At 40.9% G+C, this 14,006-nt stretch overlaps 1 protein-coding gene across 1 annotated transcript in view; it reads left to right on the top strand.

Moving 5' to 3' along the window:
- The window catches only part of HSPBAP1 (HSPB1 associated protein 1), a 47,305-nt gene extending 33,522 nt beyond the window's left edge, over positions 1–13,783 (top strand). The window contains 5 exon segments of the mRNA XM_036352196.1: positions 3,243–3,379; positions 5,983–6,154; positions 8,744–8,827; positions 12,946–13,056; positions 13,170–13,783. Of these exon segments, the coding sequence (XP_036208089.1) occupies positions 3,243–3,379; positions 5,983–6,154; positions 8,744–8,827; positions 12,946–13,056; positions 13,170–13,703 (1,038 nt within the window). The 3' untranslated portion in view covers positions 13,704–13,783.
- The last annotated feature ends 223 nt before the right edge of the window (positions 13,784–14,006 follow it).

The following is a 14,006-nucleotide window of genomic DNA, read 5'->3' as shown; positions in this document are numbered from 1 at the left end:
AGAAAACTTCCCCCACCTGGTGAAAGAAATGGACTTACAGGTCCAAGAAGCGCGGAGAACCCCAAACAAAAGGAATCCAAAGAGGACCACACCAAGACACATCATAATTAAAATGCCAAGAGCAAAAGACAAAGAGAGAATCTTAAAAGCAGCAAGAGAAAGAAACTCAGTTACCTACAAGGGAATACCCATACGACTGTCAGCTGACTTCTCAACAGAAACTTTACAGGCCAGAAGGGAGTGGCAAGAAATATTCAAAGTGATGAATGCCAAGAACCTACAACCAAGATTACTTTATCCAGCAAAGCTATCATTCAGAATAGAAGGTCACATAAAGAGCTTCACAGATAAGGAAAAGCTAAAGGAGTTCATCACCACCAAACCAGGATTCTATGAAATGCTGAAAGGTATCCTTTAAGAAGAGGAAGAGGAAGAAAAAGGTAAAGATACAAATTATGAACAACAAATATGCATCTATCAACAAGTGAATCTAAGAATCAAGTGAATAAATAATCTGATGAACAGAATGATCTGGTGATTATAATAGAATCAGGGACATAGAAAGGGAATGGACTGACTATTCTTGGGGGGGAAAGGGATGTGGGAGATGCGGGAAGGGACTGGACAAAAATCGTGCACCTATGGATGAGGACAGTGGGTGGGTAGTGAAGGCGGAGGGTGGGGCGGGAACTGCGAGGAGGGGAGTTATGGGAGGGAAAAAAGATGAACAAATGTAATAATCTGAACAATAAAGATTTAATTTAAAAAAAAAAAAAAAGAATCAATATATAGCAAAAGGGATCTTGCCCCAAGAATGTTTTTCAGGTAGGTTCCATGTTATGTTGTGATTCAGATTAGCTACTGAGAGTCAGGAAATCACCAGGACACAGAATCCCAAAATGCAATACATGGAAGATTAGTTTTATCTAACTGTCTTGGACTTTACTGTATAACATACTTATGAGAGTATGTTGAAATTGAACCAGGTGGTTTAGTAATGATTTAAAGGGATTTGTTTGACAGCCAGTAATGCTTTCTGATGAAACAAATTGGAATGTAAGAATTTGGGTGTTCATCCAAGCCTACCTGTTTTCTGCTTATGTTACGTAAGGTAATTTCCTAAGGAAAAACAGAGTCTTAAGTACTTGCTAATTTGTAATGTCCATTTAAGGGTTGTTTGAAATTTAAATTGAAATATTTATTCTTTATAAGTTTTACATAGCATTTATTGTTAAGAGGTCAAAGGGGAAAAAGGGAACATATGTAATACTTTCAACAATAAAGATTTTCTGGATATAGATGATTTCTCTGGCCTGATTGGCATGGTTCAGTGGTTGAATGTCGATCTATGAACCAAGAGATCATGGTTCGATTCCCAGTCAGGGCACATGTCTGGGTTGTGGGCTTGATCCCCAGGGGAGGCGTGCAAGAGGCAGCCAATCAGTTATTCTCTCTCATCACTTATGTTTCTGTCTCTCTCTCTCTTTCCCTTCCTCTTTGAAATCAATAAAAATATATTAGAAAAAAAAAAAAAAAGACTTTTCCAGTGCTTGAGGTGGATGCGAGAATAGATTCCAGGGTGGATCACCCCATCAATCCCCTGTGTTGGTTTCACTGATGTTGTGACCTAACGGGGTCACTTGTTTTTAGCAAGACTTGAGGCTGATTCCTCCTGGGCCTATATTGATTTCAGACATTTGGCTACCTGTAAGTAGCTGACCTCGATTGGTAAGAAAGGCCCAACTCTTAAGAGCCTGTGGGGAAAGAAACAAAATGCTATTCGTTTCCTGACAAATTTACTTTGATTCACACTTTCTCTGCAACCCGATCACCCGCCTCCCCAACTCTTCCTCCTCTGGTGTTTCCCAGCCAATATGCTGCTGAAATTTTAGGTAGTTTAGGTCACCTTGATCTAATCATTCCCAAACAATTTCCCTTTGTTAATCAATATTGTGGTAGATAAGAGGTCAGGGAAACCTCTTGTCAGTTTCTCATATATTAACTCCGCTCCCCCTCAACCCCCATCCTGTAGAAAACCTTTTTTCTGTGGTTCTTTCTGAAGCAGTGCTGTGGAACAGAGCTTCTCACCTGCAGTCAGTGCTTCGACTCCCGCAAAACAAGAAATTTTGTGTGTGCTTGCATTTCTCTGTGGATAGGGGCGTTGGCATTCATTAGATTCCCAAGGGAGTGTATTTAGAAGAAGATTAAGAATCACTTAAACCAGCTGCGTCTTAGCTAGGGCAAACCCCTGCTTTTTGTTTTTATACTACATGTCTTTAAGCTGCCTTTAGCTAAATTCCAGACTGAGGTGTGGTGACTTGTTCAACAGGGACCCAGGTTCATTGGCAGCCTTCCCCAAGCTCCCTGCTGGTGACCAGGCGTCCTTCTTTGGTTATCTGCTCACTTCTGTCAGAGCATCCGCCACATTATAGTGAAAGGTTCCACTTATGGGACTATCTTTCTTTATTAGATTTGAAGGCTGGGCCTGGGTTGCATTAATTTTTATATCCCAAACACCCAATGTCATACCAACTATGTGATAGATGCTTTAAAATGTTCCTGGCCTGAACCATTTACCCATAACCAGGCCACAGATTCTTCTCTCCTTCCCAAGCAGCCAGTGTTATGAGCACTCACCCTGAGGCAGGTGTAATTTTAGACTCTGGGAATGCAGAGCTGAGTCACTGCGTGGAGCTTATGGGCTATATCCAGAAGACACATGACTTTTGCCACTCCCTGGAGTGGCTGCACGTGAGCCATAGGCATTTATAGTGGTGCTGACCTTGCGAAAATTCCCCCTTCTGTAACAGACCTTAGTTATGTTCACATGTTCCGCTATTTTCATCACTCAGAACAAAAATGGAAATGTTCATTCTAATCTTCCTCAAAACCATCCATTAACTGTCTCCCCAAAATATTCTTTCTCTGAATACAGCTGTTAATGGTTTGCCTCTAAAAATAGAAAATACAGATTGAAGATACTGATAAAAGAAGTGTCAGCATGTAGGACTATGTTCTGTGCATGGAAGTTTTCTTGTTTTCTTAAACACAGTAGGAAATGATTATGATTGAAAAAAATGAATAAAACCAAACCTGCAAGCTGGTTCACTAGTTTGCTCTCTTCTAGCTTATATATATTTTTTAATTCCATGGGTTTGGGTTTATGTCAGACTAATGTGCAACACTACCATACAGAGGAATTGGTTGATTCTTAATGGACTATAACTTTATTTTCAAAACAGGATGTGATATGGTCTGACTTCGGGTTTCGTGGAAGAAATGGACGGGAAAGTACATTGTGGATTGGCTCCCTGGGGGCTCACACACCCTGTCATCTGGATTCATATGGTTGCAACTTGGTATTCCAGGTACAAGGAAGGTAACACACAGGCCCATGCATGAGAGTGTGTGTGTCTGCGTGCCTAGTGTATCTCTGTGTGTTGCACAGGAAGAGGAACCAGTACGAAACGGGCGGTAGGACCCCAAGGTTTTAGCTCCAGCCCCATCCTGTCAGCCTGCCTCATGACCAAGGCGGATCTCTTGACCTCTGGTTGTTTCCTTCTTTGTTCTCTCTCTGTCTTTCCCTCTTTCTTCCACTCCCCCTAAAAATTAATGAAAAAATATCCTCTGGTGAGGATTAAGAACAACAGAAAGCTGATCCTAGAATCTCAGTTCAGTGAGATAGTGCTCTGCTTACTCTTTTACATGAGAGTCTGCATAATTTTTAAACTTCTATTTAAAAGCAGGAACACCTTTCCTTCAAGCCTAAACAAGTACGAACAGAGCAGTTTGTCGAAAGGAAGAGACTGCTGCCACCCCCCGGCCCCTGAGGCGATGCCAGGGAGCCTAGTTTGAGAACTGCTGGACCAGAACTGCCTCTTTCACCTCTTAAGTTTTAGTTTGTGCCTACCTGTAGACACAAGGCAATATTTTTTTTAAACTTGGGTCAGTTTTGTATCTTCACCTATCTGTGGACCCTAAGAGACATAAGAGCTAAGTCAGCTAATACTTTTGATAGCCCCTGGTTCTAGGAGTTATGTAGGAATGTAAGTGTTCCTGCCAGTTTGGAGATGTACTCTGGCTGTTGTATGTGCAGCCTTATTTCTCCCTAATTAATGACTCCCCAGTCTCTTCTCCTGGCCTTTGAGGGCTTTTATAGGGCAGCACAGAGGGAAAAGCAGAAAGGGTCCTAAGGGTCTTGCCTCCCAGGCAAACACTGCTTATTCTCTGTTCTTTCAGCATGCCGAACCATGAGGGCTTTTTGAGCAGGGTTTGACATATGGATTGACTATGCTTTCTGATTAGCAAAAGAAGGATGCATATATGTTACACTTTAAGCCAAGCCAAGCAAATTGTATGGCCTGGTTATCATTATCGCTCTTCCTTTGGGAACCACAGCTATGGGGCAGAGGTAGGAGCTGGTACCTGGAGAGGTCAGGAGAGCTGTGACCTAGCTCTGGCCCTACCGTTAACACTAGCCCAGTGGAAGACCCAAGCAAGTGCTGGGTCCCTCTTCCACTACTTTGCAAGTAAAATTAGACTGATGATCTCTTAAGAGTCCTTCCAACATTCTAATCATACTAAATATCCAACATTTTTCTAAACTAGTCATAGGTATAGTGGAATGGAGCAGCTTTATCATCTCTAAAGCAAAATGAGACCTGAGTGTATACACCCTAGTTTGAAAATGGCAGACAACTGCTTCCCAGTTCTTTGTTGTTGTTTCTTAATATATCTTTATTGATTCAGAGAGGAAGGGAGAGGGAAAGAGAGATAGAAACATCAGTGATGAGAGAGAATCATTGATTGGCTGCCTCCTGGTCCCCTACTGAAGATCAAGCCTGCAACCCAGGCATGTGCCCTTGACCAGAATCGAACCTAAGTCCCTTCAGTCTGCAGGCTGACACTCTATCCACTGAGCAAAACCAGCTAAGGTTGCTTCCAGAAAAGAATGACAGCCCCAGTGGAACTGCATTGGGTCACGAGAGGGCTTCGGGCTTTTCTCAGAACCCGGTGTGTTTTTCTATCTGTCTTTCTCTTTGCTTCCCCACCAATGTATTTCTGTGTCTCTTTCTTTTTGACACTTGCTCCTCCTTTACCTCCCATGCCCTCCCCCTATTGGCTGGAAGTATGGGTGTGTCTGGTGTTGTGTAAGTTAAAATTTATCACCTCCATTTTTCAAAAATTTTTAAAGTGACTGAAACTTCTTACAGTTTTCTCTTTTTGAAAACTCCTCTATTATACTATACTATATTAGTTATGTGGCATCATTTATGCATTTGTCTTCCTTAATGGATTAACATACCAAATGTTTAACTTAAATTTACCAAACAGGAAGAAGTCTGGAAACTATTTGGAGGATAAAACTACAGGTGGTCACTCTGGATAAGATAAGAATAGAGATATCTGAAAGGGTGGGGATTGCTCTGAGTTACTCTATAAAAGTGGTCCGCAAACTGCGGCTCAGAAAACTGCGGCTCGCGAGCCACATGTGGCTCTTTGGCCCCTTAGGTGGCTCTTCCACAAAATACCGACTTCTGCGCATTGGCCACGAAGTTTCAATCGCACTGTACGTGTGTGCCCGCACGTGGTATTTTGTGGAAGAGCCACACTCAAGGGGCCAAAGAGCCGCATGTGACTTGCGAGCGCAGTTTGGCGACCACGGCTCTAGAATGAGGAATAGGAACAATTTATGAGGACTTTGATTTGGGAAGAAAGAATGACCTTTCAAACTAGATCCTGTCCCAGCAAAGGGCTACCTCAGGGCATCATGAGATTATTCTTTGCTTCCTGCCCTCCCTCCACTCTGTTCAGCAGAGATGCCAGCACTTACTGAGAGGTGGCCCAAGTGACCACTGACATTGCTCCTCTATTCCTTTATGGATTGAATGAAAATGAGTAAAAACGAATATTTACTGTGGCCTTCTTACATGTTTTGTCTCAAGTTCAGAGTCTAATTTATGTCTTTTTTGTTTAAATTAGGAAAAGATAGCATCTCTTTCCCCCTGAAGATACTCCTTTCCTTTATCCAACTAGAGTCCCTTATGAAGAATCTAATGTGTTTAGTAAAGTCAATGTTGTCAATCCTGATGTAAAAGGTTTTCCTTAGTTTCAGGAAGCTCGAAGACATGTGGTTACACTGAGCCCAGGACAGGTAATGCGGAAGCTGGGACTTGTCTCATGGCCTTAGAACACGTGCCTCTCCCTTTCCTCACCTTCCCCTACATAGTACTAGTACAAATAAGAAGGGTTTCTTCCTTGGTGCTCTGCTATTGGAAGGTAGCTTTTCCAGCTCTAGGCTTCACATACATACTGCATATACATGCTTCTCAGGTCATGGAAAGATGGGAGCAGGGATCACAGCTCTTCCTACTGGTAAAGAAGAGAATGCATTGTGGAGGAAGACAGCTCTCTAAGTCATTTTCTTTTTTTCATGTTAAGAGTAAGTGTCAAGGCATGGGTATTTGAGCACTTCTGGAACCTTTATTCAGTTAATATCTGTTCAACCGTGCTAGAACCCAGACACATATCGTTGTGGTGCATCTAGGAGGCAGAGGCATTACAGAGGCAGACTGACTTGCTTTTAAGCAAGAGTGGATGTTGCTTTTGTAATTGTCTCTGAAACATTTCCAAAAGTATTGTATCTAGTGCTGCTACCCAGTAGGGAAAATCACCTTTACAACACTGGCATTTGCTGTCTGATGTTTCATTAACAACTTGAAAGGTATTCTTAGACTCTTACAGAGAGTTTATTCCCTCCCTTATCCCTCTCTCCTGCCTGTTTTCCTTCTTTTTTTCTTTTTTCACTGGCTCCCTTCCTGCTTCCTTCATACTTGAGTATGCCAACACAAACAATTTGACTAAGTTGCTTCCACCCATTGGTGGTTACTCCCCTTCACCTTCCCCTGCCGAACCCCTGGCAACCACTTACCTATTTTCTTTCCCTATAGATTTACCTGTTCTGGACATTTCACATAAGTGCACAAATAAAGCATATGAGCTTTGAGAACTGGCTCCTTTCATTTAGCATAAAGTTATCAGGGTTCATCCATGCTGTAGAATGTTATTAGTACTTCATTCCTTTTTATGGCTGAATATATTCCACTGTTTGGAGATCTTTTTTGTTTATCCATTAATCAGTTGATGGATATTTGGGTTGATTCCACTTTTGGGCTATGATAAGTAATGTTGCTATGCACATTTGTGTACAAGTTTTTGTACATGCATATGTTTTCAGTTCTTTTGGGTACATATATAGGAGTGAAATTGCTGGGTCATATTAGTAACTCTGGGGGAACTGCCAAACTTTTTTCCACACCATCTACTTCATTATATCTTCCCACCAGCAACATCTGACAGTTCCAATTTCTCTACAACTTCAACAACACTTGTTATTTCTCTTTACTGTTATTATGGTTATAAAAATTCTAGTGGGTGTGAAGTGGTTGTAATTCATTTTTTCTTTCATTTTATTAGCCAAATTTCAATGAGTGTTTTTGTCTATTATATCAGATTTGCTTACATCCTGCTCATTACTTAATCCACTGCAAACTGGCTCTCTCTCTTCCTACTTTACTGAAAATATACTCTGTGATGGGACATTCATGACCTCCTAATGATGGAATCCAGTGGTTGTGTTTAGTCCTGTCTCACTGAAAAATGCTCTCTTCCCACATCCCAGCTCTGCTTGTCCATATCCAGTGCCACCAGTTTCCTAAATTTGAAGCCCAAAAGCTTGAGGCATCTCCATGTGCTCTATTCAGCCTTCCGAGGAAATCTCATACTGAGTCTGGACAAGCGCAGTCCTCCTTGACTCTGCCCATTGCTTTTGTCTCCTATACCTTCCTATTTAGATCTTAACATTTAATAACTGGACTATTGCAAGAATCTCTCGTCCTTCCCACACTCTGTGCCATAATGTCACTATTTTAACCATCCCCCTACTCAAAGTTTCTCAGCCACTCCCAATGCCAATAGGATAAAATCCAGACTCTGTGTTCTGATTTCAGAGCCCTCCACAGACCCTCACCTAACTAACTCTCCCACCTCATCTCTCGCAATGGTAAGACTGGCCCTGCAGTGGTAAGACTGGCCTACTGGCCTAGTTGCTGTGCATCAACAGTCCCACCTCCCTTGTCTGTGCCACTTCTCCTTCCTGATAGGTCCTCATCCTTTTCTCTGTCTTAAACTCTCTACCAGCCCTGGTTCAAATCACACTTCCTCCATCCAGGATGCCCCTGACCTTGGTTCGTGCCTGCTTCTCCCACCTTTGAAGCTCCCTTGCACCAGTGTCCACTCATCTACTTCACCACTTATACCACCTTTCTATGTACTACTTTTCCACTGGCTAGGTTTTAGACTGTGAGGAGACAGAAACTATGGCCTATCTTTTTACCTAGGCCCTTTCTCAGAATGCATGCAATTATTTTGCAATGGAAAGGAGGAAATATTAGAATCTCAGAATTCTTTACTAAGACCTAGATGTAAACAGATAAGGTCTTGGATTAAGGAGAGTAGAAACTGGAGGAGCTGGCAGTATCCTTTGTAGAACAGATGAATTTCTCAATAAAAAAGAAAATGAAAGGATTGTGGTTTTTTTCTTGTTTTCCTTTATTACAGCAATATTACTGTAAATTCATTTATATTACTTTTTCTAGTATCTTCAGTTGGGCTTTTATTTTGATTCTGATATAAAAATAAAATGTCCTGGACTTGTACTAACCATTCTTTACTTGGTTTTCAGGTTCTGTTTGTTCCCAGACACTGGTGGCATTATGTAGAATCCGTTGATCCTGTCACTGTCAGTATAAACTCGTGGATTGAATTGGTACTTTTTTTTCTTAATAATTGTATTCCCTGCTTTTAAGATACACAAAGTCTGTTTCTAAAACGTGATTAATTTTAACCAACGTTCCAGTATTACTTTGTGTTGCTGTATCATAAATTGTGTTCTGTGCTCTGTGGATGGATGTTTAGGATGGAAACAGGATGTTTAGTGATGTGCCATTCTTTCTTTTAAGGGTACACAATGGGCCTTGAGGTTGGCTTGCAGGGTCTTTTCCCTTGACCAGTGTTGTTAGATTGTGCGGGCCTGGCTGGCTCTGCCATGCATGTCTCATGTTGCCAGACCCATCTCACACCATCTGGACCAGAAATACTGCTTCTTGATTCAGATCTCTCATAACTAGTTGGACAATTCCCAGTCCTGGTTTATACATTTTCTCAAAGCAGAGTCGTGCTAGGTTTTTATCATTTCATTTCTGCCTGAAGCCTTTTCTCTCCGATATGCTATGCTTAGTCCTGGTTGCCTGCTCTACTCCACAATTAAAGTGGCTGCCCATTTGGCTCAAGTCTATCTCTTCAACCCAAGGCCTTGACTGCATCTATACGCTCTTTCACCAGAGGTGTCGACTGCACCTGTGCCCTCTTTAACCTAGGCCTTCAGTCCATCTCCGCTGTCCTCTCCCACCTTGGTTGCATCTCCTCTCCTTGGCGGCTGCATTCTCCTCTCATTCGGGCTTTTCTTACCCTTTGGTGATGGAAAGGGCTCTGGTGGAACACACAGTAGTAGGAAGCTGTATTGTGTGAGCTTAGAGCAGAGCTGTCGCCCTTGGGAGTTAGGTGAGAGGTGGGACAGATCAGTAGACTCACCGAAGTTCTGCTTGTGGCAGGCTGAATTGGAGTTGGAGCACATGCCAAGGCAGAGTCCATGGACTCCACTTCCACTCCCTGTACCAGTCACATGTGCAGTACCCCAACAGATGCCGCTTCTCCCGAGGTAGCTCATCCTGTTCTTGAATAGTGGGCCTGTCATCTGCCTGCTTACAGCCATACCCATTATTTCTGAAACTATACACAATTTTTTTCCTTTCTAAGTATTTTACAATACCTTTGATGTGTCTCCTTAATCTCTTCCAGGCTCAAAACCTCTTTTTATTGCACGATGTTTTATGTGATTTTCTTTTCAGACTCTCCACCATTTTGGCTGTAGACTTGGAATTAGGTAGACTTAAGCCCCAGGTCTATACCTTTGTTAGCTGTCTAACCTAGGTGATTACTTAATGCCATGAAGCCTAGTTTCCTCACTGGTAGAACAGGGATTATTATTACACTTCAGTAGGGTGGCTGTGAGGTTTAAATTGGGCAAAACATGTATAAGCATCTAATACAGTGCCTGGCACATGGGAAGTGTTCAAAAATAGAAATTGCCATGAGGAGGAGAAAGAGCTGTTATGCCGAGCATAGCCCTCTTAATGTCCGGCACCTAAAACTGAAAACCAGTGGGCCTCATTTGGTGGAGCATAAGATTTCTACCTCATGTGACTTTTGATACTAAATTTCTTCAGTACTGCTTATAATACTACATTAACTTTTTTAGTAATCTTATCTCACTTGCGACTCATACCCAGCCCTACAATATCCATGTGTTTCTCACATGATCAACAGTCACATCAGATTGTCCTTCATCCTGAATCTGTAAAGCTGGTTCTTTAAATTTGAGTCCCATTCTTTAGTCATCTCTCTTAGTTTTCATCATGTCTATTTGGTTGAGTATTGCAGCTTCCCAAGATAATTTTGAATTTGAGTCTTTTAGTGAAACTCCTTCAGGCTGGCTTGTGCCCTTTTGGTATGTCACCATTAATCTTTGAGATTATCCTTGCTTTCTGGTACATAGTAGATACCCCAGGATTGCCTTGTACTTGGGCTGCCCCAAACTTGGAAGTCAATAATTTCTCCAAGTGGCCAAGGTTCCTTTTAGTGGGAATGGTATTTAGAAATCCAGATTTGGGCTCTACGGCTGCTCATTGCTACTGGTGTCACTGTTTCCAGACTCTCTAAGTGGTGAAGCTAGAATGTGATATAGATAGGTAGGTGATTGATAGATTGATAGATAGAAATATACCTATACTTCTAAATCAAAGTTAACATTATAGGGATTTTTCTTATTTATTTCTTTAGTCTTCTCTTACACTGAATTTCTGGGTCCATAATAACAGTAACATATTTACTTCTTTGTTTTATCCACCAATGTTTTTTCAGATGTCGAATTTACAATTCCAAATTCTAGTACTCAGATGTGACTTTCTTTTCAGAAACTATAAAACTTGTCAGTAAAATTTGGTATTTTTTTGCATCTTTTTTATCGTTAGACTATATCCTACTAACTGGGTACAGAGTACTATTTTCAGTAGCCATCATGACAGAATTCTTTTCATTTGTGATTATGATTTCAGTTTTTGCTGTTAAGGCCTTCAACTGATTGGATGAGGTCCACCCACATTGTTGAGGACAATCTTCATTATTTAAATTCAACTGATTATAAATATCAATCACATCTAGAAAATATCTTCACAGCAACATCTCTGCCACGCTTGACCAAACAACTGGCACCATAGCCGAATCAAGTTCACTTATAAAAATAACCATCACATACAGCAACTCTATGTTTAACCTTCTGAGGAACTGTCAGGCTATTTTCCAAAGCAGCGGCACCCTTTACAGTCCCACCAGCAGTGTAAGAAGATTCTGGATCCTCCACAATTTTACCAATCTTTTTTATTATATCTGTCCTAGTGTAAAGTGGTGTCTCATTGTGGGGATTTGCTTTTTAAAATTTAGTATTATGTTTTTAAGATTCATCTGTGTTGTCACATGGAGCTGTTCATTCATTTCACTGTGGTATATTTTCTTGTGTTAATATACCACACTGTATTGGCTCATTGTTCTATTGATGGATAATTGGGTTGTTTACAATTCTTTACTTCTATAAATAGAATATTCTTGTACAAAAGTACAAGTTTCTCTAGAGAATATGTGTGATTCTCAAAGTGGAATTGGTGGTCTGTAGGGTACATAATACTCAAGTTTACTGATAATGCCAAGATGTTTTCCAAATGGTTCTGTCAGTTTGCACTTCCATCACCAGTGTGTAAGATTTCTGTCTGTGCACATTTTTCCACCACTTGAAATAATCAAACCCTCTTTTACTAGTTTCATAATTTATATTTCCCCTATTTTTAATAAGGTTAAGCACATTTTTATGTTTATTAGTCATATAATTGTTTTTTAATTGAAATGCTTATCTTCATGTCTTTTGACCATTTAAAAAAAATGGGTCATTTTCTTTTTGAACTGTGCAGATTCTTTATGTATTCCAGATATTAATCTCATACCAATTATACTAAACTAGAAGCACGATGCACGAAAATTTGTGCAAGGGTAGGCTTTCCTTCCCCTAGCTTCCAGTACTGGCTTCCCTCCAACATCCGGGACCCGGGCTTTCTTCCTCCAACCGCTGGCAGGCACCTGTACCCGGGCTAGCTTCCCTCTGGCCCCAGCTTCATCAGGAAGGACGTCGGAATGACGTCTGGAAGACATCTGGTCTTATTAGCATATTACCCTTTTATTATTATGGATGTTACAGGCATCTGGTTTGTTTTTTCTCTTATGTGTTTGAGGAACAGAAGTTGTGAATTTTAGTACAATTTCTCATTAATGCTATATTTATATTTATTGTGTCTTCACATATTTATATTCTTGTGGCTAAGCATGTTTATTTGAAATTTTCTTCCACTCTTCAAATAATTAGCATATTAACCCCTATAGAGAAAAACATTTTTTTTTTTTTTTTTTTTTTTTTTTTTTTTTTTTTTGCTTGAGACATGTCAGAGAGTAGAGAGAATGTTAAAAACATCACAGGACAGTTCATACTCAAGGCCTATGCCTTATAGACAGGATATATATGTAAGTTTGGTTAGTGAACTATTCCACAGCTCTTCTAGATGTCAGATGATAGTGAACACATAAAACACTGTGGTCTGCCATTCCTTGTGTAACAAAGCTTATGTTGATGAGAACAGAACACACAATTAGGGACTCTAGTCTCTGTTGTAAGCCATGAGACAGAGAGACAAATGAAAAAATGATGTTTTTATCTCAACTTAGGAAGAGGACCACCAGGCTCGGGTAGAAGAGGCAATCACCCGCATACTTGTGTGCGCCCTGAAAACTGCAGAGGACCCACACAGTACCAGGGCTTGGTTAAACCCAACGGAGGTAGGCCGCTCCTGGTTTCCATCATGGCAGTTGGTATTCTGTAATAAATCAACCCTGACTAGATTTATTTTCCAATTTATCTAACCACTTAAAAGATTTCTCTTTTTCCTTAGGTTGAGGAAACATCCCATGAAGTCAATTGTCGCTACTTAAATAGAGTTGTTTCTGCCCTTTTTGATCATTACAGAACATCTGAGACAGTAGAAATCCAATCACTCAGAACAAACGGAGAGAACCTGAAAAAGGAAGAATTCAACGTGCACAACCTCATGGAGGTAGACCAAACAGGCAGCCAGAACTTAACCTTGGGAACAGTAGGAGAGCAGGCAGCAACTCCCTTTGGCCCTGATCTGGTTCCCATACTACCGAGTTCTGAAGATCCACCCTCAGAAATAGGAGGCATGTTTAAAAATGATGGTAAAGACTTTGTTGGCAAAGCTGGAGAGCACTTTGACAAATTGCACTGTACCAAGAAGCAACGAATGATGAGTGGACGTGAGAATGAAATTGTGGAACGCATTGCTTCAAATAGTACCATGGCCCCTTCCCAAACAGTCATTTCTACAGATGACTTACTGGACTGCTTGGTGAATCCACAAGTAACCAAGATAGTGGCACAACTTTTGATACAAGGAAGGAGTTTGTGATTGTAATAGAAAATGACTTTAAATATTTCAAACATTTTTAAAATAGTGTGATTTTTAATTAAAAGATGAAACAATGAAAAGCAGTTTGCACAGGCTTGTATATGTACTTGTTTTTGCCTCGTTAAATTTCAGCCTCTTGCCACCCTCTTGCATGTACATTGCTCTTTGCCCAAACTGGCTCTTTGTTATTTGTGAGGCCTTCTTTCTGAGCCCTTTTCTTTCCTCTCCCTTCCCATCTCCTCAGCCTATTTCAAATGTAAGCCCCAAGTGTTCTCAACAGGAAATAATCCCTCCATCAGCCTT

The sequence above is a fragment of the Myotis myotis genome, unplaced genomic scaffold (assembly GCF_014108235.1).
Source record: "Myotis myotis isolate mMyoMyo1 unplaced genomic scaffold, mMyoMyo1.p scaffold_m19_p_2, whole genome shotgun sequence".
Lineage (NCBI taxonomy): Eukaryota > Metazoa > Chordata > Mammalia > Chiroptera > Vespertilionidae > Myotis > Myotis myotis.
Note: the sequence above shows the minus strand (reverse complement) of the source record. Positions and strands in the feature narration are given on the sequence as shown.